Here is a 17,148-nt window from a genome sequence, read left to right as displayed (position 1 = left end):
GACACAATTTTTTCTCTTAAGATCTTCTACAATATCTGCTAAATTGGCTATCTTTTTGTTACGCCTTCGAATCGTCTCGTTGAGACGTTTAATTGTTTTCTGCTGTGTGAGACATTTGTTTTTCAAAGCCTTGACTTTTTCAATCAATACAATCTGGTAAAAAAAAATCACCTGTAGGTATAAAGAAGCAGGGTATGTCCGTAAATATATATGTAAAGAGCATTTAGTTGGTGTAAGATATTTCACCTCTATGGTTTTATTTTCTTTATGAAAATTAAGCGTACAAAGGGACATAGGGACAGGAAAAGCGACTGTGTTTTATATATAGTGATACTACATATCTATACTACATATCTATGTAATGCTACTACATACATACTCAGTCGAAAACTGAACTTTCTTTTTTAAAATCTATACTAATATTATAAAGAGGAAAACTTTGTTTACTTGTAATGAATAGGCTCAAAAACTACCGGACCATTTTTAAAAATTCTTTCACCATTCGAAAGCTACATTATCCACGAGCAACATAGCATATAAGAAACCTATAGTACCAAACTCCCTTAAAAAAGATTAAAATACTAGCCTTAGCCTACACTTTAGAAAGTTGAAATTGTTCATAAAGACCCGGACTTATACACAAAAAGAAAAGACATACAAATCAAATTAATTTATTTATTCATATACATGTTGGGTATTAAATATGTTCACAATTTTAATAAAATTAGTACCACCAAAATCTGCCTCAGAAGGCGTATGAATGTAATGTCAGGTATGAAGATTGTAGTATTAATCACATACATTAATTTTCATGTATTAATATTCAACAAAATCAAATTAAATGCATTTTCAACAAACAAAATTAATTACAATGTCAAAGTTATGATAGAAAAATAAAAATATTCACATCACAATAACAAGTAAGGATACAGTAAGTATGTAATATTAGGAGAACAGGGCGTATGTCAAGGTGTTTCTAAGTTATTGTCATTTAAAAAATCATTAATGGTGTAGTAACAATTTTTGACCAAGAGGGCTCTAAGTGCTCGTTTAAATGTGGTCCAGTCGTATTCTTTTATTTTTTGTGGTAATTTAAAATACAAACTAGATAATATATACTTTAAGAATTGTTACAAATGTTTTAATTTACAAATAACTTTTTACAATGTCTTGATAATAAATATATATACATCATACAACTAACTTATTACGTAATATATACACTTACTATAAATATTAATGTATAATTTAAGAATCATTTGTTCTATATATTTCTAATTTAATTACTAATGTTGCTATCCCTTACAAGGACCATTGTAAATACCTCTTTATGACGGACAGTCTGCTTCTTCCTTCTTCTTTCGTCTGAAACAAACTCCTTATGCTTTGGTTTTATATTTTCATAGGATAATGGGAACACATCAGTTGATGTGGCAGTATCATTATGCTTTCTGATGTTAGTAATATCATGTAAAACCAACGACTCTTGGGTGCCTTCTTTGGGTGTCTGAAAAAAAGAATATTCCTTTAATAACGATTGAACGGAGAGATATACTGTACTAATAATATAATTACATAGGATTTGTCTAACAAAAAAAAAAAAAAAACTATCTTAAGACTTACCAAAAATAATGTGGGAACAGAGTTGTCACGTAATCTTAAGATATCCAGTGTTCTATTAAAACAACTATCTTCAAAGTGAAGCGAACAGACATACCAATATTTATGTCTGGGATTAATATTTTCCTCACCAATAGCTTCTAACCATTTTGTCCTTAAATCATTTCGTATAGGAAACCTGCAAAAAAAGTTTTTTAATTAAAGAACATCAAAACTTGAACTTATCTATAGATAGGTACTTTGATTATTTGTTTGGATTGAATAGGCTCCGAAACAAGTTGACCGATTTGAAAGCTACACTTTACCCGGTATAGGCTATTACTGTTCGCGTACGGGAATTGGATCCGTCGGGACGCGAGTAATACCGCGATGAAAAGATAAATAAAAAAGTAAGTAAGTAAATAACAAAATAGAGATGTTCTATTCAACATAATACACAACTCTGAGGGCTCAGTGTCTTAGGAACAGTAACTTCTGTTGTTAAAATTAGTAAAAGCTGAATTATAAAAGTGGATATTATATCGATACAGTTATGACAACTGTACAGCACTATGCCATATGACATGTTATTGTAAACAACATTTATTTCTAAATATAGCTTTTTATACAGAAATAAACTTAAATATAAGTACTTTCACCATCAATTCATGTTTCCGTAACATATTTTTTATCCAATGTGAATTAGTTTATGTAGAATCTAGCAAAAACTGGTTACTAACCTGTGTAAAGAAAATCCTGCTTGATTTTTGTGCTTACTTGCACGACACTTCACGATACAACACGTAGGCATACTCGTTGATAAATTCAGTCTTGAAATAGTAAAGTCTTAATAGTAAACACGTAAAATACACACATAAAATAACAAAAATAAGTCACGAAGAGCACCTATTTGACAGCACAACTACCATGACATATATGGCCAGATATGGCACGCAGAAGGATTTCAAAAGTAAATGTCACCATTTTACGCAATCACAAAAATATTGTTGTCCCTGTTTTCAAATACACTTATCTGCTTAGAAAGAGTGAGACAGAACTATGTTGCATAGTTTGTTTCATATTTATATAACTATAGATACGTCAATATCAAAACGGCGTCTCCTTATATAGTTCGGCCATTCAGAGAATGCGTTCCTGACACGTCGCGATTGAACTGACGACGTAACTTTGCAATGGCGTTGCAGTTACGATAAAAATATTTTTGCTGGTTGTTTACCGTTTTAACAATTGAGGAGCATTAAAACAACATTATTATATCAATAATCAATGAATGTAGTTACGTCGTCAGTTCAATCGCGACGTGTCAGGAACGCATTCTCTGAATGGCCGAACTATAATTCTAAGCTCGATGGACCTGGCTGCTTTACGATATCACAAAACCCACAGACAGAGCAAGTACCATAGACACTTTTGAATGGAACGATTGGGCTCTAAATATCTATATCAAAATAATGAGCATCATTAATTTTAGTTTTTTGAGTTTTTCTTTTATTTTTTTATTGTAAGCATCATTTGCTTTTCAATAAAATAACGTAACATGCAACAAAATCGAGTCGCAAATCGTAAAACGAACGAAGAACCAAAAAAAGGTAGGCATCTTATTTCTTTCCACAGAATAGACTTTTGAAATAAATTGCACCGTGTCTTAAAATTAAATTTTATTGATTTATAAGTACAGATATCAATATTAGGTTTTCTAAAACCAGTAAGTCATTTTGATATTGCCGTCAATATCTCGCTGTGTTTCGACGATGCTGGACTGTCGAACCAGTTTTCGCATTGAACTGCGCCGTATGTCGGGTATTTCTGGAACATCATCTTCAACCAACGGTGCTTGTGTTAATTCGAGTTGATCTAAGTTTTCATACGAATCCGCAACAGATATTTTTCTGTCAAATGAAACAATAATAAAGTTATTAAAAAGAACTGATTAGATTAAGGGTATCTAGAGTTACAGACACTTAAAACTTGAAGTTTTGGTGACTAGGGTATAGGTAGGTAGATGACATCTTGTTCTAAATATCTTCATAAGAAGATATTAAAGATCTTGCGAGCATCACAATTGAACCAATTTTGATAAACCGCAAGGTTAGGTATGATAATACTTGAGATTTGTTTTATCTCGCTAGCGTGGTAATAACACGGACAAGTGCCCCTTCTGAGATAATACATATTTTACGTCGGCCTAAAAACATGTTTTGTTCAAAAATATCATGACTTGTGGATGAATTAATCAGTACCTAGTAGCAGCAGAGGATTGCAATAGGCTGAGTTTAATGATTTACCCCCTTACTTATGAAATCTCTAATCACCTTCTAAGCAACATTTTAACTAATCACTACTTAAAGTCTTAAGTAGTGATTAAATGTTAGTTAAGACATACTTAAGGAACGTTTATAAGTAAGAATTTTCTTAAACAGGCCTTAAGTATTACTTATATTTAATTCACGTTTATAAGTAAGGCTGTGATTGTTTTATCCTTACCTTGGATCGCCACAATTCATGCAGTCAGCGTAAGACCAGTCCTTGCCAAACTCTTCACCTTCTTCAGCAGTTTGTGGAAGTGACGTGTGCAAGGTCTCAGGTAACCTGAGAGCACTCAGACCTCCTACGACGGATACAGCTCCCATCACTACCAGAGGCAGTACCAAGTTACTTGAGCCCTGTAATGTACACGAAAATTTTGATATAAAACGTGATAATTTTTTTATTAAATCTGCGTAGAAGCACGTTTAAAGATTTTTCGTTTTCTCACTGACGTTGGGAACTAAATCTAAACGGAATCTCTTAGTCAGTTTACCTGTCTGCAGCGTCGCAGCTTTTAAGAAGGTTCCTAAAAGTATAGGTAGCTAGCTGTACGGTAAAGAGAGGAAAAAAATTATCAGGACTGACCAAATCTGAATCATGGGTGTCTATCCAGGTCCATGTACTATCCAGGTCCACATAATTAAGGTTAGCATTGCGAATACGTATTTACAATTAGTCTACTGGTTACATAGGCGTTTAAAGTAGAAGAAGACCACCCACAAGCCGACTCTAATTTTGCTGATACAATGGTGTGTTTAGGGTCAGTTTCAGAATTACTACGGAGATGCGAGATTTCGCAGCATGCTGTAGTATGATTGTCTGCACCCAGATGGTGAAAATAGAAAATGCTTAGCGATTCTAATGCCCAGCTAGGTTTACGCTTACCAAGTAGTTTATAAAAGGTATTATAATTAAACCCAAGCCGCCAATGTATGCCGATGTTCCGATACCGACTCCTCTCAATTCCGTCGGGTACAATTCTCCGGCATAAGGGTATATTAACAAGAAGGACGCAGATATAAAACACTTGGATATTAAATAGAGGATTAGGGTTTCCGTTCGAGCATCTGGAAAATTATTTCGGTAATATACAAAGGTAACTATTTACAAGGACGTTTTCGTATACCAACTGATACGTTACGACAGTGCTTACCACTTGGGAGTAGTACGGTGACAATGCAAAATATTCCACTTATAACCATTGATAAACAAAGTGGCCATCTTCGTCCGATGCGATCCATCAGTACCCAACAGACTAGATAGCTTGGTATTTCTACCGCAGATGAAAGGAAAAAGCTCATGTACTGATTGTCACCGATAGCCGGGCCATAGTAGCTCAGACCGACATACACCATCTCTGAGGCGCACCAGTTTAGTGTAATCAGAAATGTTTTGAGCCTCATGTTGGGAGTACGACATAGAGCAAACACACTCACAGATTTAGCTTCTGTCACTCCTCTTTCTTTTTGTTCTATAACTTGCTTTTGAAGTTTATTCGTATACTCTTCGGGGAGTTCTTTTCCATTTACTTTTGCTATAGTTTTTAGAACATTATTAGCCTCTTCAAGTCTTTCACGCATAAGAAGCCATCGAGGGGACTCCGGCAGTACGAACCAATAAAGATAATAGAAAAAGAACGGTACTGATGTTGCTAGGGCGAGGCTTCTCCAGTCTCGTAGTAGGTATGTGACGGCTGATAACAATATCAAGCCCAATGTGTAAAATATGCATGTCATCACGGTGACAAAAGATCTGTAGTTTGGGCCGGCTAGTTCTAAAGCTGAAATGCAATACTTTCACAGTAATTAAATATTTTAATTACATTCAAATATATTTGCCGCTGTCATACTTACAAATAATAAAAGGAATCTGGTACACAGCGGGGATAGTTAGGCCTACAATGACACGGGCCAATGTCCAGAACCAGAACTCGTGGGCATATGCTGTCATTAAGCTTCCAAGGAGGAGTGTGCTTAGACATAAGAAGAAAGATTTCTTGCGTCCTATTCGATCATTCAAAAGGCCGAATGTGTAAACTCCAACGGGTCCACCGATGTTTAGAGCGACTAAACCGAGAGTTGGGTACACATCATACTCGCACACTAGATCAAACTGAAATAAAATTATTGCAGTTTTATACAAAGTTAGGTTTTATTTTAGATACTTACAATATAGTCTGTGGGGGATTTAATTACTTACATCAATTACAACGGACGATATTACTTCGGATGTATCGTATTCGTAACCTTCAACACAATTTTCAGTGGGCCAACTTTCGTTAACTTGTACAACTCCACCCATCTTTATTATTTCCTTCCAGTTTACAGCGTATCGTGAACATTTTTCGAAGGTTATGTTATCCTGTAAGGATTTATTGACATTTTTTACAATTAGGTAGGTACCTAGCTACTTATTTAATTTTCAATGACCATGATAGCTATAAAGGGATGATTATGGCGGTGATCGTTAAAGTCGACAGCAGCAGATCCTAATTACAGCTTACAATATTTCGTATAGATGATGATGATTTATTGTGAAAAGTACGCTTCAATGATGGATGACAAGAAAACTTGGTATCTGTTCACCTTTCGTGGAATTGATAGAATTTTACGTTGTTCTCTTGTAAAATTGAGAGGTTCTAGTTCAGAAACTTTGCACCAGTGGTCGGGGACGTCTGTCATGAATAACTGGTTGAAGGCGCAGAAGCCGCAAGGTAGGCAGGCTGGCAGGCAGACGAGCCACAGCAGAAGCTTCTGATAGAGGCCGAACTCCCCGATTTTTGGCAGCAAGTCATCCAAATCGATGGCCTCATTAGTTTCGTCAGCCTTAAGAAATTATTATTCAATATTAGGTAACTAGGATTTTTTTCAGTAGTGCAAGTCTGAAATTAGCATCAAAATCCTCTTAAAGATTTAGTTTGATTAGTATATGGAATTGTGTTACTAGATTAATCACTCGGCTGACATCACTTGCTTTATTTAGGTCAAGGTTATTCTAAGCATACCTGGGAACTGGGAACGCATCCAGAGGATTACCTATGTACAGAATCCTGTCCAGAATAAATTGTAACGTGTTACGTTATACTCAGTGAAAATTGACTGCTTTAAATCATTGGTGTTTTAATGACAGTTTAATTGATATAAAATAATTAATGACTTCAACTGTAGTAATTTTCTGTTAAAGAATTGAAATAAACATTTTAGGATTTGACACTGATTTCACCATTTTTAGTGTGGTGCTGTATAATTTATTGGATTATTTCATAATTTGAATATATTTTTCATGAAATTCGGGCAATGTAGAGTCACATTGTTTACAAACTGACACGAATTAAATATTAAATACCGGTTGTTTCTCCTCTGTGCCATAGGTCGTTGTGCTACTTGCATTTTTCGTCATCACACTCAAGCACACACTATAAACTATATTATTGTAAAAATATCACGTGTATGGGCTACCATTCACATCCAACGTTTTAGTTTGAGAGACTTTCCTGTTACGGGAGGAAGCCATAAAGTATTAATTTAATTAATAGAACTTAGCTACGCATGCGATTGTAGGTATTGTACCTGCGATCGTTCAGCAGCCAAAGCTAATAAAGGCTTACTCGCTGAATTAAACCTATTTGCATGGACAACTATATCTATCTATTAATAATCGAGGTCTGTAGGTCATTCCTTTTAAACGAGAACGTTGCATATATTTTCTGATATAAATCTTATAGGTATAGGGTTTTTTTCTTCATTAATGAACGAAAACGAGATCGATTTGTTGTCGATTTTCAAATGCATTATAAAAAATAGTTTATTCTTCAGGAACGTCAATTTGTCAGGTAGATTAATTTATTATCTAGTGTAGACTGTAGGTATCCTAAGATATGATCTCGATAAGAATTATCTTATATATTTACGCATCTTTCTGCGTTAAGTGATGAAATCTTCTACTCGTTCAGCTTGCGAATTATTTTTAAGCAACCATACTTACGTAATAAATTACAAGTTTTAAGCCTCTACGTAGCTGTTCTATAGAGTCATGGGTACAAACAAGGAACTTGATAAAAATAAATGACATATTCGTTTTGTTAAAATATTTTATTTCTGAAACGTAGATAAAATCGATACAAGTAATTAAAATTCTTAGAGACATAACTTATATTCTTTACATAATAATGAAACTGTGAAAATTGTCTTACCAACTGTATATATAACCTTACAACGAATGTGCGCTTTCAATAAGTTTCGTTGTAGGTGTATATAATACGTATCAACAGTCTCAATCGCACGCTTTCCATGCCAATATTAATAAAGTATCTAACATACCATTTATATAGTATCAACCATATAAACAATTCGATTACGAGAGAATTGACTTCATAGGTATAAAATGAAGATTAAATCTTGTATAAAAATTCAGTATTCATCGCTAGATTTTTACAATTTTAATAGAATAGGAAAATAATGCACATGCATTTTAATTTTATGTCTTGTACATATTGCAAGCATAACAACGTATCTACTTACAGGTAGGTATGCGTACTTGGTGTAATATTTGTAAAACTTTAATTAATATCATTATTACTTCTTATATACACTTTCGAAACAAGTAGATACCTATATCTAACATATTTTGTGCCTTTATTATCACTCGGGGTACGTAATATTTCAATCTCTTAATAACCAGCACAAACTATTAAAAATTGACAAATATAATTTATTGATTATTTAAACTTTGACTTAGCAACAATAACATTTAGTAATAAATAACGTCCCCATAACCAACTTCACTATAATGGCGGAAAAGTTTTCTGATACCTAATTCGGTCAATCTCTACAATTTGGATGAAGTAGGATGCTACATATGACTGCACGGAGGCAACTCGACAGTGGTTACACAACATGGTGAGTGCACTGGTGTGTGTGGTACAAACCACTCCTCGAGGGAGTCGTTGTCTATTGTTGTTTCTGTAAATATGTTTCCCTTCCGCATGTAAGCGACCTGCATGAATTCTTCGAAAACTCTCTGCTTTCAACAACACCTCAGTTGTAGAAATTACATTAAAGGCGTTAAGCTTCATATTAGAAGGCGTAAATAAACCTACAATATGCAGGTTTATAGAACAACATGCTCCTTACATTCGAAGTTTCCGATTACCGGACACAAAATCGGTTCAATTCACTCCCGCACAAAACAAGTCGAAATTATTAGCTCGACGAAATATTTGGATAATGTTTTCACTCTTGTATCGTCATTCTTTGCACACTTTCACAACGTCAAAGAAAAGTACACTAGCAAATTGAAGTCCTTATTGACAAATAAATACGTTTTCATTGGATGTGTAAATGTAACTCTCGTATTAAAAAGGAACAAAGATTAATGTTATTTTTAAACATTTGTAGCACATCAAATAATATTTGGACTATTTCTGGTTCAAAAATTACAAATATTTACAAAAGTGTCGTAAACGGCATCGGGAAGAAAAGGCGCGCGTGCGCCACACGCCGATGCTACGTGAGCAGCTTGAAGAACATGATGCCCAGAGAGATGTTGATGAACAGCACTAGGATCACCAGCTGCTGCCGGGAGAACCAGTCCTGCAAACACCACAACAGATTCAATCTTAATATGCACCGCAGAACTTTAAAAATGTTAAAAAATTCTACAACAGCTTTGTGACCGGCTACGGCCTACGCCGCCGCGCCGTAGGCTTTCGTAGCATACTCGTAGCTATGAAATCAAGGTCCACATTTTGGAGCACAGAACTTTTTCTATGAAGTGAGTGAGTCTAACCTTGACTTGCGGACTAACTAAATAGAGCAGAGGGTTGGCCCTCAGTTTCTCGGTCTCCTCGTGCATGCGGCGCACTTCCTCGCGTCGCGCCGAGCCGAGGGCCGAGACCTCCTCGCGGGACATGCCGCCGCCGTCCGGCATGCGCGGCATCCCCGCCACGTCCGGCAACGACTTCTTACGCTGAAGGGTTTGCGGCGTGCTCAGCATCTAACAACACATGTAGGTTATATCAAAATTACGATATTGAAAATCAAAGGATATTTTCTCCAGGCACAGATCATTATTCTATTCAAACAATATTTCAGGCTTCAAAGCTGACTCTTACTGTAAAATATTTTTTGAAACTTAATTAGCAATTTTGCAGTAAATAGAATGTTGAGTCAATTACTTAAATGTTCGTTCTTATTAAAATAGAGTAGGAACTAGATATAGCTATAGCCAATGAAACACCTAATATTTTAGTTTACGATGTACAGCAGCCGCACGCATAAAGTAAAATGTTTGTTTAGATTTACGCCGAGGCCGGGGCTAGCTCCGGGACGAAAGACGAAACAAAATATTACTATACATATTTATCTAACCGTTTTCGTTACTACTCTGTTAAAAGAAACTCTTTCATTGTAATAAAAACCTATAAAGTAGAATCGTACACTTTTGACCTTTGACTAACAAAAGGTACAGGTAAAGGTATGCGTATGTATACATTGATATAATATTATGTCATTGTGGATGATGAAAGTACAATCCTACAGCTTGTTAAATGTCTTTAACTGTTACAGAAAGTTGTTATTGTAAGTTTCTCCAAAATGTCCGTCAGTGGAAATTTTATACGAGAAAATTTACCTCCACGGGAGGTACGTTAATCCAGCTCTCGGAAGCTCGCCTGGCGAGGATCGCCGGGGAGCACATAAGGTCCTCTTCATCATCTTCTTCGCTTTGGTACCACATTTTAAATAATAACACTACTTTATGTAATTGTACAAATCACGGCACACTACTTCTTATCATGTTATACTTATATGAAGGTCCAGTGGTACCGATATGATATTGCGCATTGATTTGCTTTGAAATTATTCGCGAGAAAATCAATCTAGTGAATAACTTGCAAAGTATTTTTTTGAGATTTAATGTATTTTTGTTATATATAGCGAAGAGGTGATACACGGAAAGCGGCAGCGAGTGACTGTCTCAATTTAGAAATAGAACGGGCTGAGCGCTGAGCTGAGCCCCGCCGCGCCCGCCCGCCCGCCTACTGCCGTGTCATTACTAAACTTATTGCAATGCCACTCGCACATCCATCGTTGTCACACGCATTTTATGCTCATTTTAAAAGTTCATTTCAGTCATTTTTTAAATTGGCCTCAATGTTTTGTTAAACTACTAAAATAGATAATAAATCTAAATAAACTTTCAATTCCGTCAATGTTTGCCGTAATTTATCTGTAAACAGACGATTCACATGAAATACAACATGTTTCGATCTCCCATTTAGCTAAGTCGTATATCAACGCCTAGTTATTTAGGAGCACGAGTAACGTACAATAACCTACGTGACCTTGCAGTGGGGCTGTGGGGAACGATTGGACTAATGTGTGCGTATTATCTATAAACTATTAGTACCACTTAAAGTTCCAAAAATATACGTGAGGGAATTAAGAGGGATGCGGTACAGCGTACAAAATATTTAAAAGGCATTAAGTAATAGGTAGTGTTACTGGTTACTAGTCTATAAATTGGATAGATGGGTCGTTCCCACTTACAAAATCTGCACCTAGCAATCTTTAGTCGGTCGAAATTTTGATCGAGCTCAAAAAATAAAATGGAAATCAATAGTAGTTTGCGCCCGTTGCTACGATATCCGGTCGGTATCGAATCGAATTTGTCATGGTAAATATTAACATACTTTTCATTTTGAATAGTAATTTCATGCGTCGGAATAAAAATATAAATTGCAATGAATAATAATACTTTTTCATATGTTTATCAAGGTTTATATAAAAGGAAAAAGGAGCTCAGGATCACAAGTGGTTTGGCTATCGGCTAACGTAAACTATAAAATTAATTTTATTTAAGTTAGTCCCTCGGTACGGTTTGCCTTTTATTAAATAAAATAAAATAAAATAAAAACTCTTTTAGTGCGTGAGTCCGGGCAGTTTACTGGTATTAAAAAAATTTATAAGAGTTATTCGTGCCTCGAAATCACCCCAAAACAATGAAAAGTATGCCAGTCTTTACCTATTTTATATTTTGGAACTACCGAAGTGATTTTGGAAATTGTTTAAGTAATGGAAAGCTGCATTATTTATGAGTATTGAAGTGGTTCTTTCCCCACGAAACGTTGAACATTTGTTTCCAAAAGAGCTATTAACAAAAACGCAATATCGTGTAAAATGAGCAGTGCAACGAAGGGTTCCATACAGGTTCCATACAGGTTCCATACATCCATTATCTATAAAGAACGTTTTTGTGTGTCACTTGAAAAATCTATTCTGTTTTCAGTGTGTCAAAATATGCTTGTATGCAATAAAGAATAAATTAAATCAAATAGTTAAAAAAAACACGCTTTTTGTAATGAAGTTTCTTAGCTACTCATGTATCTATTGTCATCAGAACTCAGAGTGTGGGCAAAATTTAATCCTTATCGAAGACTGGGAAGTGGGTCAAATTAAGATTCCAAGATTTTCTTACATACATACGAGTGAAGCTAATAGAAGCGTGTTAATAAATAAATAATAAGGTTCAGTTTTACCCTCTGGGTTACTTTTGCTTTCGTCTAGACATTATGAAAAACCCTTAGGTGAGACTGATTCAGAAGGTTTACCAACGATTCAAGACTCATGGTCAACTAAACAGCCAAAAACAATACATACTTACCTACCATTAATTTGAAGCTATTGTGAAAATAATGAATATTTATTTCTTATACAAGAGACTGCAATGTTAGCATTTTTGTGAATGGAACGAACGAGTCACACCCATTAACGACGATTTGACGATAAATATTAGTATCCTGGGCGCCAGCGTAGGTAGAATATTCATGCATGAATAAGTATGTAAACTAATCTTTATTGCTATAGTGTTTTTGGGTTGCTATATTTTTGATTAACCTACCTTACGACCTCCTCCGCCTCCGCCGCCTCCCCCGCCTCTCATGGGCGCAGGTGGCGGTGGTTCTGGTGCTTGGGCCACATACAAACTTTCAGTACGTTTAGGCTGATAAGGTGACGGCGAAATTTCCTGCCCTAGAGTCCGTTTCCTCAAAAGTGAGTCCTCAAATGGTTGAGGTTCTCGTGAACCCGCTCGAGATATAGAGCCGCGGCCAGAAGCTAGATGACCGTTGCCGGCAGGAGTTGCCGCTCTGGACGCTGGTCGCGAAGGAACCGCGGGCTGCGGCGCCACGGATCCTGCGCGTGAGCCTCCACTTGGAGCCGCTTCCACAGACGGTTGACGCGACCGTCGCCCGTATCGATCTACGCTTGAATCTCGACTTGGTGGCCTTTTGTAGTGATCAAAGTAGTCAATGGACGGACGTGGTCCAGCGGGCCGAGGAGCCCCGTTTACAATATCTTGTTCTGTAGGAGCACTGGGCCTATATCCCTGATCAGTAGAGCCTGATTGCCGGTACCCCTGATTGTCAGTGGGCATCTGCCGATACATTTGATCTTGAGGTTGGCCGTAACCTTGCTGATCAAGTGGTTGTCTATAGCCTTGAGGATCGATGTTCGGACGATATGCTTGTTGATTTGGCATTGCTTGTCTGTCGAGAGGGCCCTCGGAGTGTACGGTTCCAGTTCGTAACTCATTTCGTCCATACGCAGAAGCTCCGCCATCAACGTATGCGTTGCCCTGGGCGTCAAAAGAAGGCTGACCAAGCACACTCTGTCGTCGGGGAGGAGCTTGAGGAGGATTCCAATCTTGCTGCTGGGGTCTCTGGTTTGATTGGAGTCTATTAGTCGAGGACATTCGTCGATCTTGAGTTACATATTGCTGGGCACTTTGGTCCATACTTTGTTGATTGTATCTGTACGGAGGAGCTTGCTGTTGTTGGCTGCTTTGTGACATAGGTCCATATGGATTTGTTTGGTCATTTGGTAAGTAAGATTTTTGACTGTCAGGTGAAATTTGAGGTGTAGTATTTGCAGATTTCCAGTTATCTTGATTTGAAGTATAATATGGATCGTGTGGAGGACCGAGAGTTCTATTATCTGTGTTGTAGTTAGAACTGTTTGCGAGCCGTGGATCCACGGATTTGGGGTATTGTGTCGAAGGTCTCCTGGAGGATACTGCATTTGGTGCTCTATTTGTTTGAGGAATCTGTGAATGCATCGGAGGGATATGATTTGGAATGCTCTTTCCATCCAAGATCTTTTCAGATTCTTGTGATACGTTTGCTGCAACTTGTGCATCGTAAACCTTTTGTCTATATTTTTCTCTTAATCCTATTCTGTCAAAGCCTGGGTGCTTAAAATCTGGAGCGAACTGCTTCGCAGTAGCTTGCGCTATATCACAGTCTTCTTTTGCTTGGTCTGCCGCTTCATCGGCTTGTTCTGCCTTTCCTTTGGCCGTGGCGGTTCTGAAACAACAAGGAACAATGTTTAACTAACGAATGTACAACTACTGCCTCGTTAATTACAACTATTTGATAGTCAGATGTAAGTACAGGTAGTACTAACCTGGAGATAGCTATATCAGCCTTTTGTAATGCTATTTTAGATGCACGTTGCGCTGCATTTACTGCTGAATCAACTCGCTCCCGAAATTTAGCGGATCTCATGAGGAATAAATGTTTTCGTTTCTGGCTCGTTATAAGCACGTTATTTTTATATTTGCCTTCTTCCCTCGTGCCGTCTCGGAACGTAGTAACGCCATAGCCGTACTTTTTGTTCGCTGACCATTCTCCTTCGTACCGAAGGCCATCACTGCGTTCGCTGATACCGAAGCCGGTGCGTTTATCGTTTTTCCATTCGCCCATATATGTTTCTGTGACACTCGCATCCAAATGTTCATCCTGCCAAAGGAAAAGGTTTTTTGCACATTATTAAATATGTATTTTTGTAGAAAATAGTCATGCCCCTTTGAGGGACCTCATGTTCTTTTCTACGCAGTATTTTAATATATTTTTTGTTAAGTGTAGGCCATTATTTACATAATATTGGTTAAACAAAACCAAAATGCAAAATATTTTACGCCTCATAAAAACACAAATACAGGTAAAATTAAATAGACATTGAAGACAGACATTTTAATAAGAGGCTTTTGTCGGCGTCGCACACGATGTAACATTTTGTTTGACCGAACAGTTTGTGAATATTCGAGGTATTTTGTTAACACTCGTGAAAGATTTCCATTCAGGATGTGTGTCATTTTGTTATTAAATATTATAGGTTTCAGGGTTATAGACAGTGTGTCACAAACATGACAACATATTTATTTTAGTTAGGAGTTGATCTACACGTTCGTAATGTGAGCTATATTTATTAATGGGTTGGTAAAGATCATCGTTTTGTTTGTGTGGAGCCATGCTAGCTAGGGATCGGCCCGGGGGTGGAGGGCATTAAGATGACATTGCATCAACATGCGAACGATTATGTGGGTGATAAATTTGTGATTTAAACCAAATAAGTAAAGTCCCACCTCGACAACGAAACTTGCGTTTGAGTTTGTGTGCAAAGAGGCATGGGTCATAGCGGAGTGGGTGCTGTCTACCGAGGAGACCCACGAAGAGCCCGAGCCCCCCGAGCCCCCGGAGTGGACCGAGCCCGTGCCGGTGCCGTCCAGGTCGCCGACGCTGCGCTGTTTGCGCCATTTCTGAAAACATTATACGTCGTCTTAGTTACTGGAGTTTAAAAGGACATTTTTTAACTTTCTTATAAATATTCCCTTTGTATTTTGGTTTTGTTTATACGTACTAATAAAAACATCTCTCCTCTCACGACATTGCCAAGATTTTACGCACCTATATTCGTTTATAGATCAAAATTTTAGATTTGCTGGTGTAGCGTAGGTGGCTAGAACAAGGTACGATAAGTTTTATAGCTTTATAGTTGCATACAGCCATCTTTCTTTCCATCAATAGCTCTAAAGTTTTTTATTACTTTGTTGTTTTATGAATGGCAATACTGCATTTTGTGAGAGAGCATATAAAGAGACTTAATGACAGCAGATGGCAAGCATTAATATAAGTAGCGCGAAAGCACTCTTCTTCGTTATGGCTGCTTGACGTGACGTCGAAATGAGTAGACTAAATTACTTGAAATGTGGTTGAACGAACTTACATGGAGTAGTCCCTTGGGTTTTCCGACAAGCGAGCCGCGGCGTCCCGACGGTTGGTCGGATCGGACGGTGAGCACGAACCCGCCGCGGGCGTCGTCCATGCGTGTGGTGCGTTGCTCTGAGGGGTCGGCACCGCCCTCGTTGAGTGAGGACATGGAGCCCCGATGGCCGCGCGCACCGCCTCGGTAGTGCGACGCCAGCCCGAACGGCGCCGACGTCCGAACGCCATAGCCGTGCCGCAGTCCGCGCATCCATTGTCCCTGGTACGTGCCTGAAATCGAATGAGAAAATAATACATTAAGTATGAATAAAACGCGAACATCTTGTAATAATAATTAATTCATAATTTCTTCCAAAACTACGAAACTCAATTGATCAATGTTAACATCTGGTCAAACATAGTCCTTTATTATGTCTGAATGTAAATCCAAGTTGTAATACAGTACCTATTTCATGGATATGTAACACGAAATTAAAGCATTCCTGTCAAAGTTATTGAATAATTTAAGGGTACCCATATATTATATACCAGTCAAAGAATGTCAATAACTCTATTTACCTTTATTTACCTTGAATGAATGGGTACAATTTTTAAAGGTATTGTAAGTACTTTCAAATGTAGGTACAGCGTAAGATCAAATCTAAACAATCATTACATTTATCAATTGTATTATTTTTATAACTGAATAAAATTATGCTCGATAAGTAGGTACCAAATGTCCTCAGCGAGTTTTAATGTCGTATAGATAAACCACTTAAGCTCGACAGAAGCCTGACAAGGGTTTTATCATAATGCCATTAGCTACCAACCAGTTGAAATGAGATAAAGAGAATACTCATCGCTCGATTATATCGGTAATCGCCCAATAATGGCATTGGCGTTGAACAACAAATGCGATGTAAAGACGTCATGCAGAGTTCGATAGGTCTTTAAATATTACGAGGGAACTTTACTAATCTATCTATCTCTAGCAAACGTACAGTTGAGAGAAATGCTTTTAACAATCCTTATGGTAGGTAAATACTTTGGAGTTGTATGTAAGTATACCTTATCTGCACGTGATATGTTAATTGTACAACTTGTGAATAGGTAATTACTTTTTGTAATAAGTAGCTTTGCGAAGAGAAATGAATAATCGCTCATATTCCACACGCATCGGC

At 37.2% G+C, this 17,148-nt stretch overlaps 3 protein-coding genes across 5 annotated transcripts in view; all 3 read right to left on the bottom strand.

Annotated features, from left to right (window-relative positions):
- Positions 1-661: 661 nt before the first annotated feature.
- Positions 662-2,553, bottom strand: LOC124645816 (THAP domain-containing protein 2-like). Its single transcript, XM_047185726.1, has 3 exons — positions 2,340-2,553; positions 1,624-1,798; positions 662-1,507 (listed from the first exon to the last, which is right to left on the bottom strand). Exons 1-3 carry the CDS (start codon positions 2,408-2,410, stop codon positions 1,280-1,282), a joined length of 474 nt encoding a protein of 157 aa, XP_047041682.1. The 5' UTR covers positions 2,411-2,553; the 3' UTR covers positions 662-1,279.
- Positions 2,554-3,261: 708 nt separating this feature from the next.
- LOC124646125 (carcinine transporter) lies at positions 3,262-6,631 on the bottom strand. The gene is made up of 7 exons (XM_047186204.1): positions 6,498-6,631; positions 6,127-6,288; positions 5,781-6,039; positions 5,081-5,707; positions 4,813-4,994; positions 4,105-4,283; positions 3,262-3,509 (listed from the first exon to the last, which is right to left on the bottom strand). Exons 1-7 carry the CDS (start codon positions 6,606-6,608, stop codon positions 3,317-3,319), a joined length of 1,713 nt encoding a protein of 570 aa, XP_047042160.1. The 5' UTR covers positions 6,609-6,631; the 3' UTR covers positions 3,262-3,316.
- Positions 6,632-7,997: 1,366 nt separating this feature from the next.
- Positions 7,998-17,148, bottom strand: part of LOC124645856 (junctophilin-1) — a 28,556-nt gene continuing 19,405 nt past the window's right edge. The window contains exons 3-8 of one of the 3 annotated variants that reach the window (XM_047185801.1): positions 15,990-16,258; positions 15,349-15,522; positions 14,388-14,722; positions 12,826-14,287; positions 9,715-9,921; positions 7,998-9,518 (exon numbers count right to left, since the gene is read on the bottom strand). In XM_047185801.1, the coding sequence (XP_047041757.1) occupies positions 9,432-9,518; positions 9,715-9,921; positions 12,826-14,287; positions 14,388-14,722; positions 15,349-15,522; positions 15,990-16,258 (2,534 nt within the window). In that variant the 3' untranslated portion in view covers positions 7,998-9,431. Of the gene's footprint in view, positions 9,519-9,714; positions 9,922-10,557; positions 11,777-12,825; positions 14,288-14,387; positions 14,723-15,348; positions 15,523-15,989; positions 16,259-17,148 lie in introns of those variants that run through there. The other 2 variants (XM_047185800.1, XM_047185802.1) reach the window with 2 other exon arrangements.

The sequence above is a fragment of the Helicoverpa zea genome, chromosome 3, assembly GCF_022581195.2.
Source record: "Helicoverpa zea isolate HzStark_Cry1AcR chromosome 3, ilHelZeax1.1, whole genome shotgun sequence".
In the NCBI taxonomy this organism is placed as follows: domain Eukaryota; kingdom Metazoa; phylum Arthropoda; class Insecta; order Lepidoptera; family Noctuidae; genus Helicoverpa; species Helicoverpa zea.
Note: the sequence above shows the minus strand (reverse complement) of the source record. Positions and strands in the feature narration are given on the sequence as shown.

Excerpts from the sequence above, each read along its gene's own strand:
- LOC124645816 (XM_047185726.1), bottom strand. The coding sequence starts at position 2,410 with ATGCCTACGTGTTGTATCGTGAAGTGTCGTGCAAGTAAGCACAAAAAT. Across the intron at positions 1,799-2,339 it reads GCAGGATTTTCTTTACACAG|GTTTCCTATACGAAATGATT; the intron begins GTTAGTAACCAG and ends CTTTTTTTGCAG. Across the intron at positions 1,508-1,623 it reads CTGTTCCCACATTATTTTTG|ACACCCAAAGAAGGCACCCA; the intron begins GTAAGTCTTAAG and ends TCTTTTTTTCAG.
- LOC124646125 (XM_047186204.1), bottom strand. The coding sequence starts at position 6,608 with ATGACAGACGTCCCCGACCACTGGTGCAAAGTTTCTGAACTAGAACCT. Across the intron at positions 6,040-6,126 it reads TATCGTCCGTTGTAATTGAT|TTTGATCTAGTGTGCGAGTA; the intron begins GTAAGTAATTAA and ends ATTTTATTTCAG. Across the intron at positions 4,995-5,080 it reads CACCGTACTACTCCCAAGTG|ATGCTCGAACGGAAACCCTA; the intron begins GTAAGCACTGTC and ends ATAATTTTCCAG.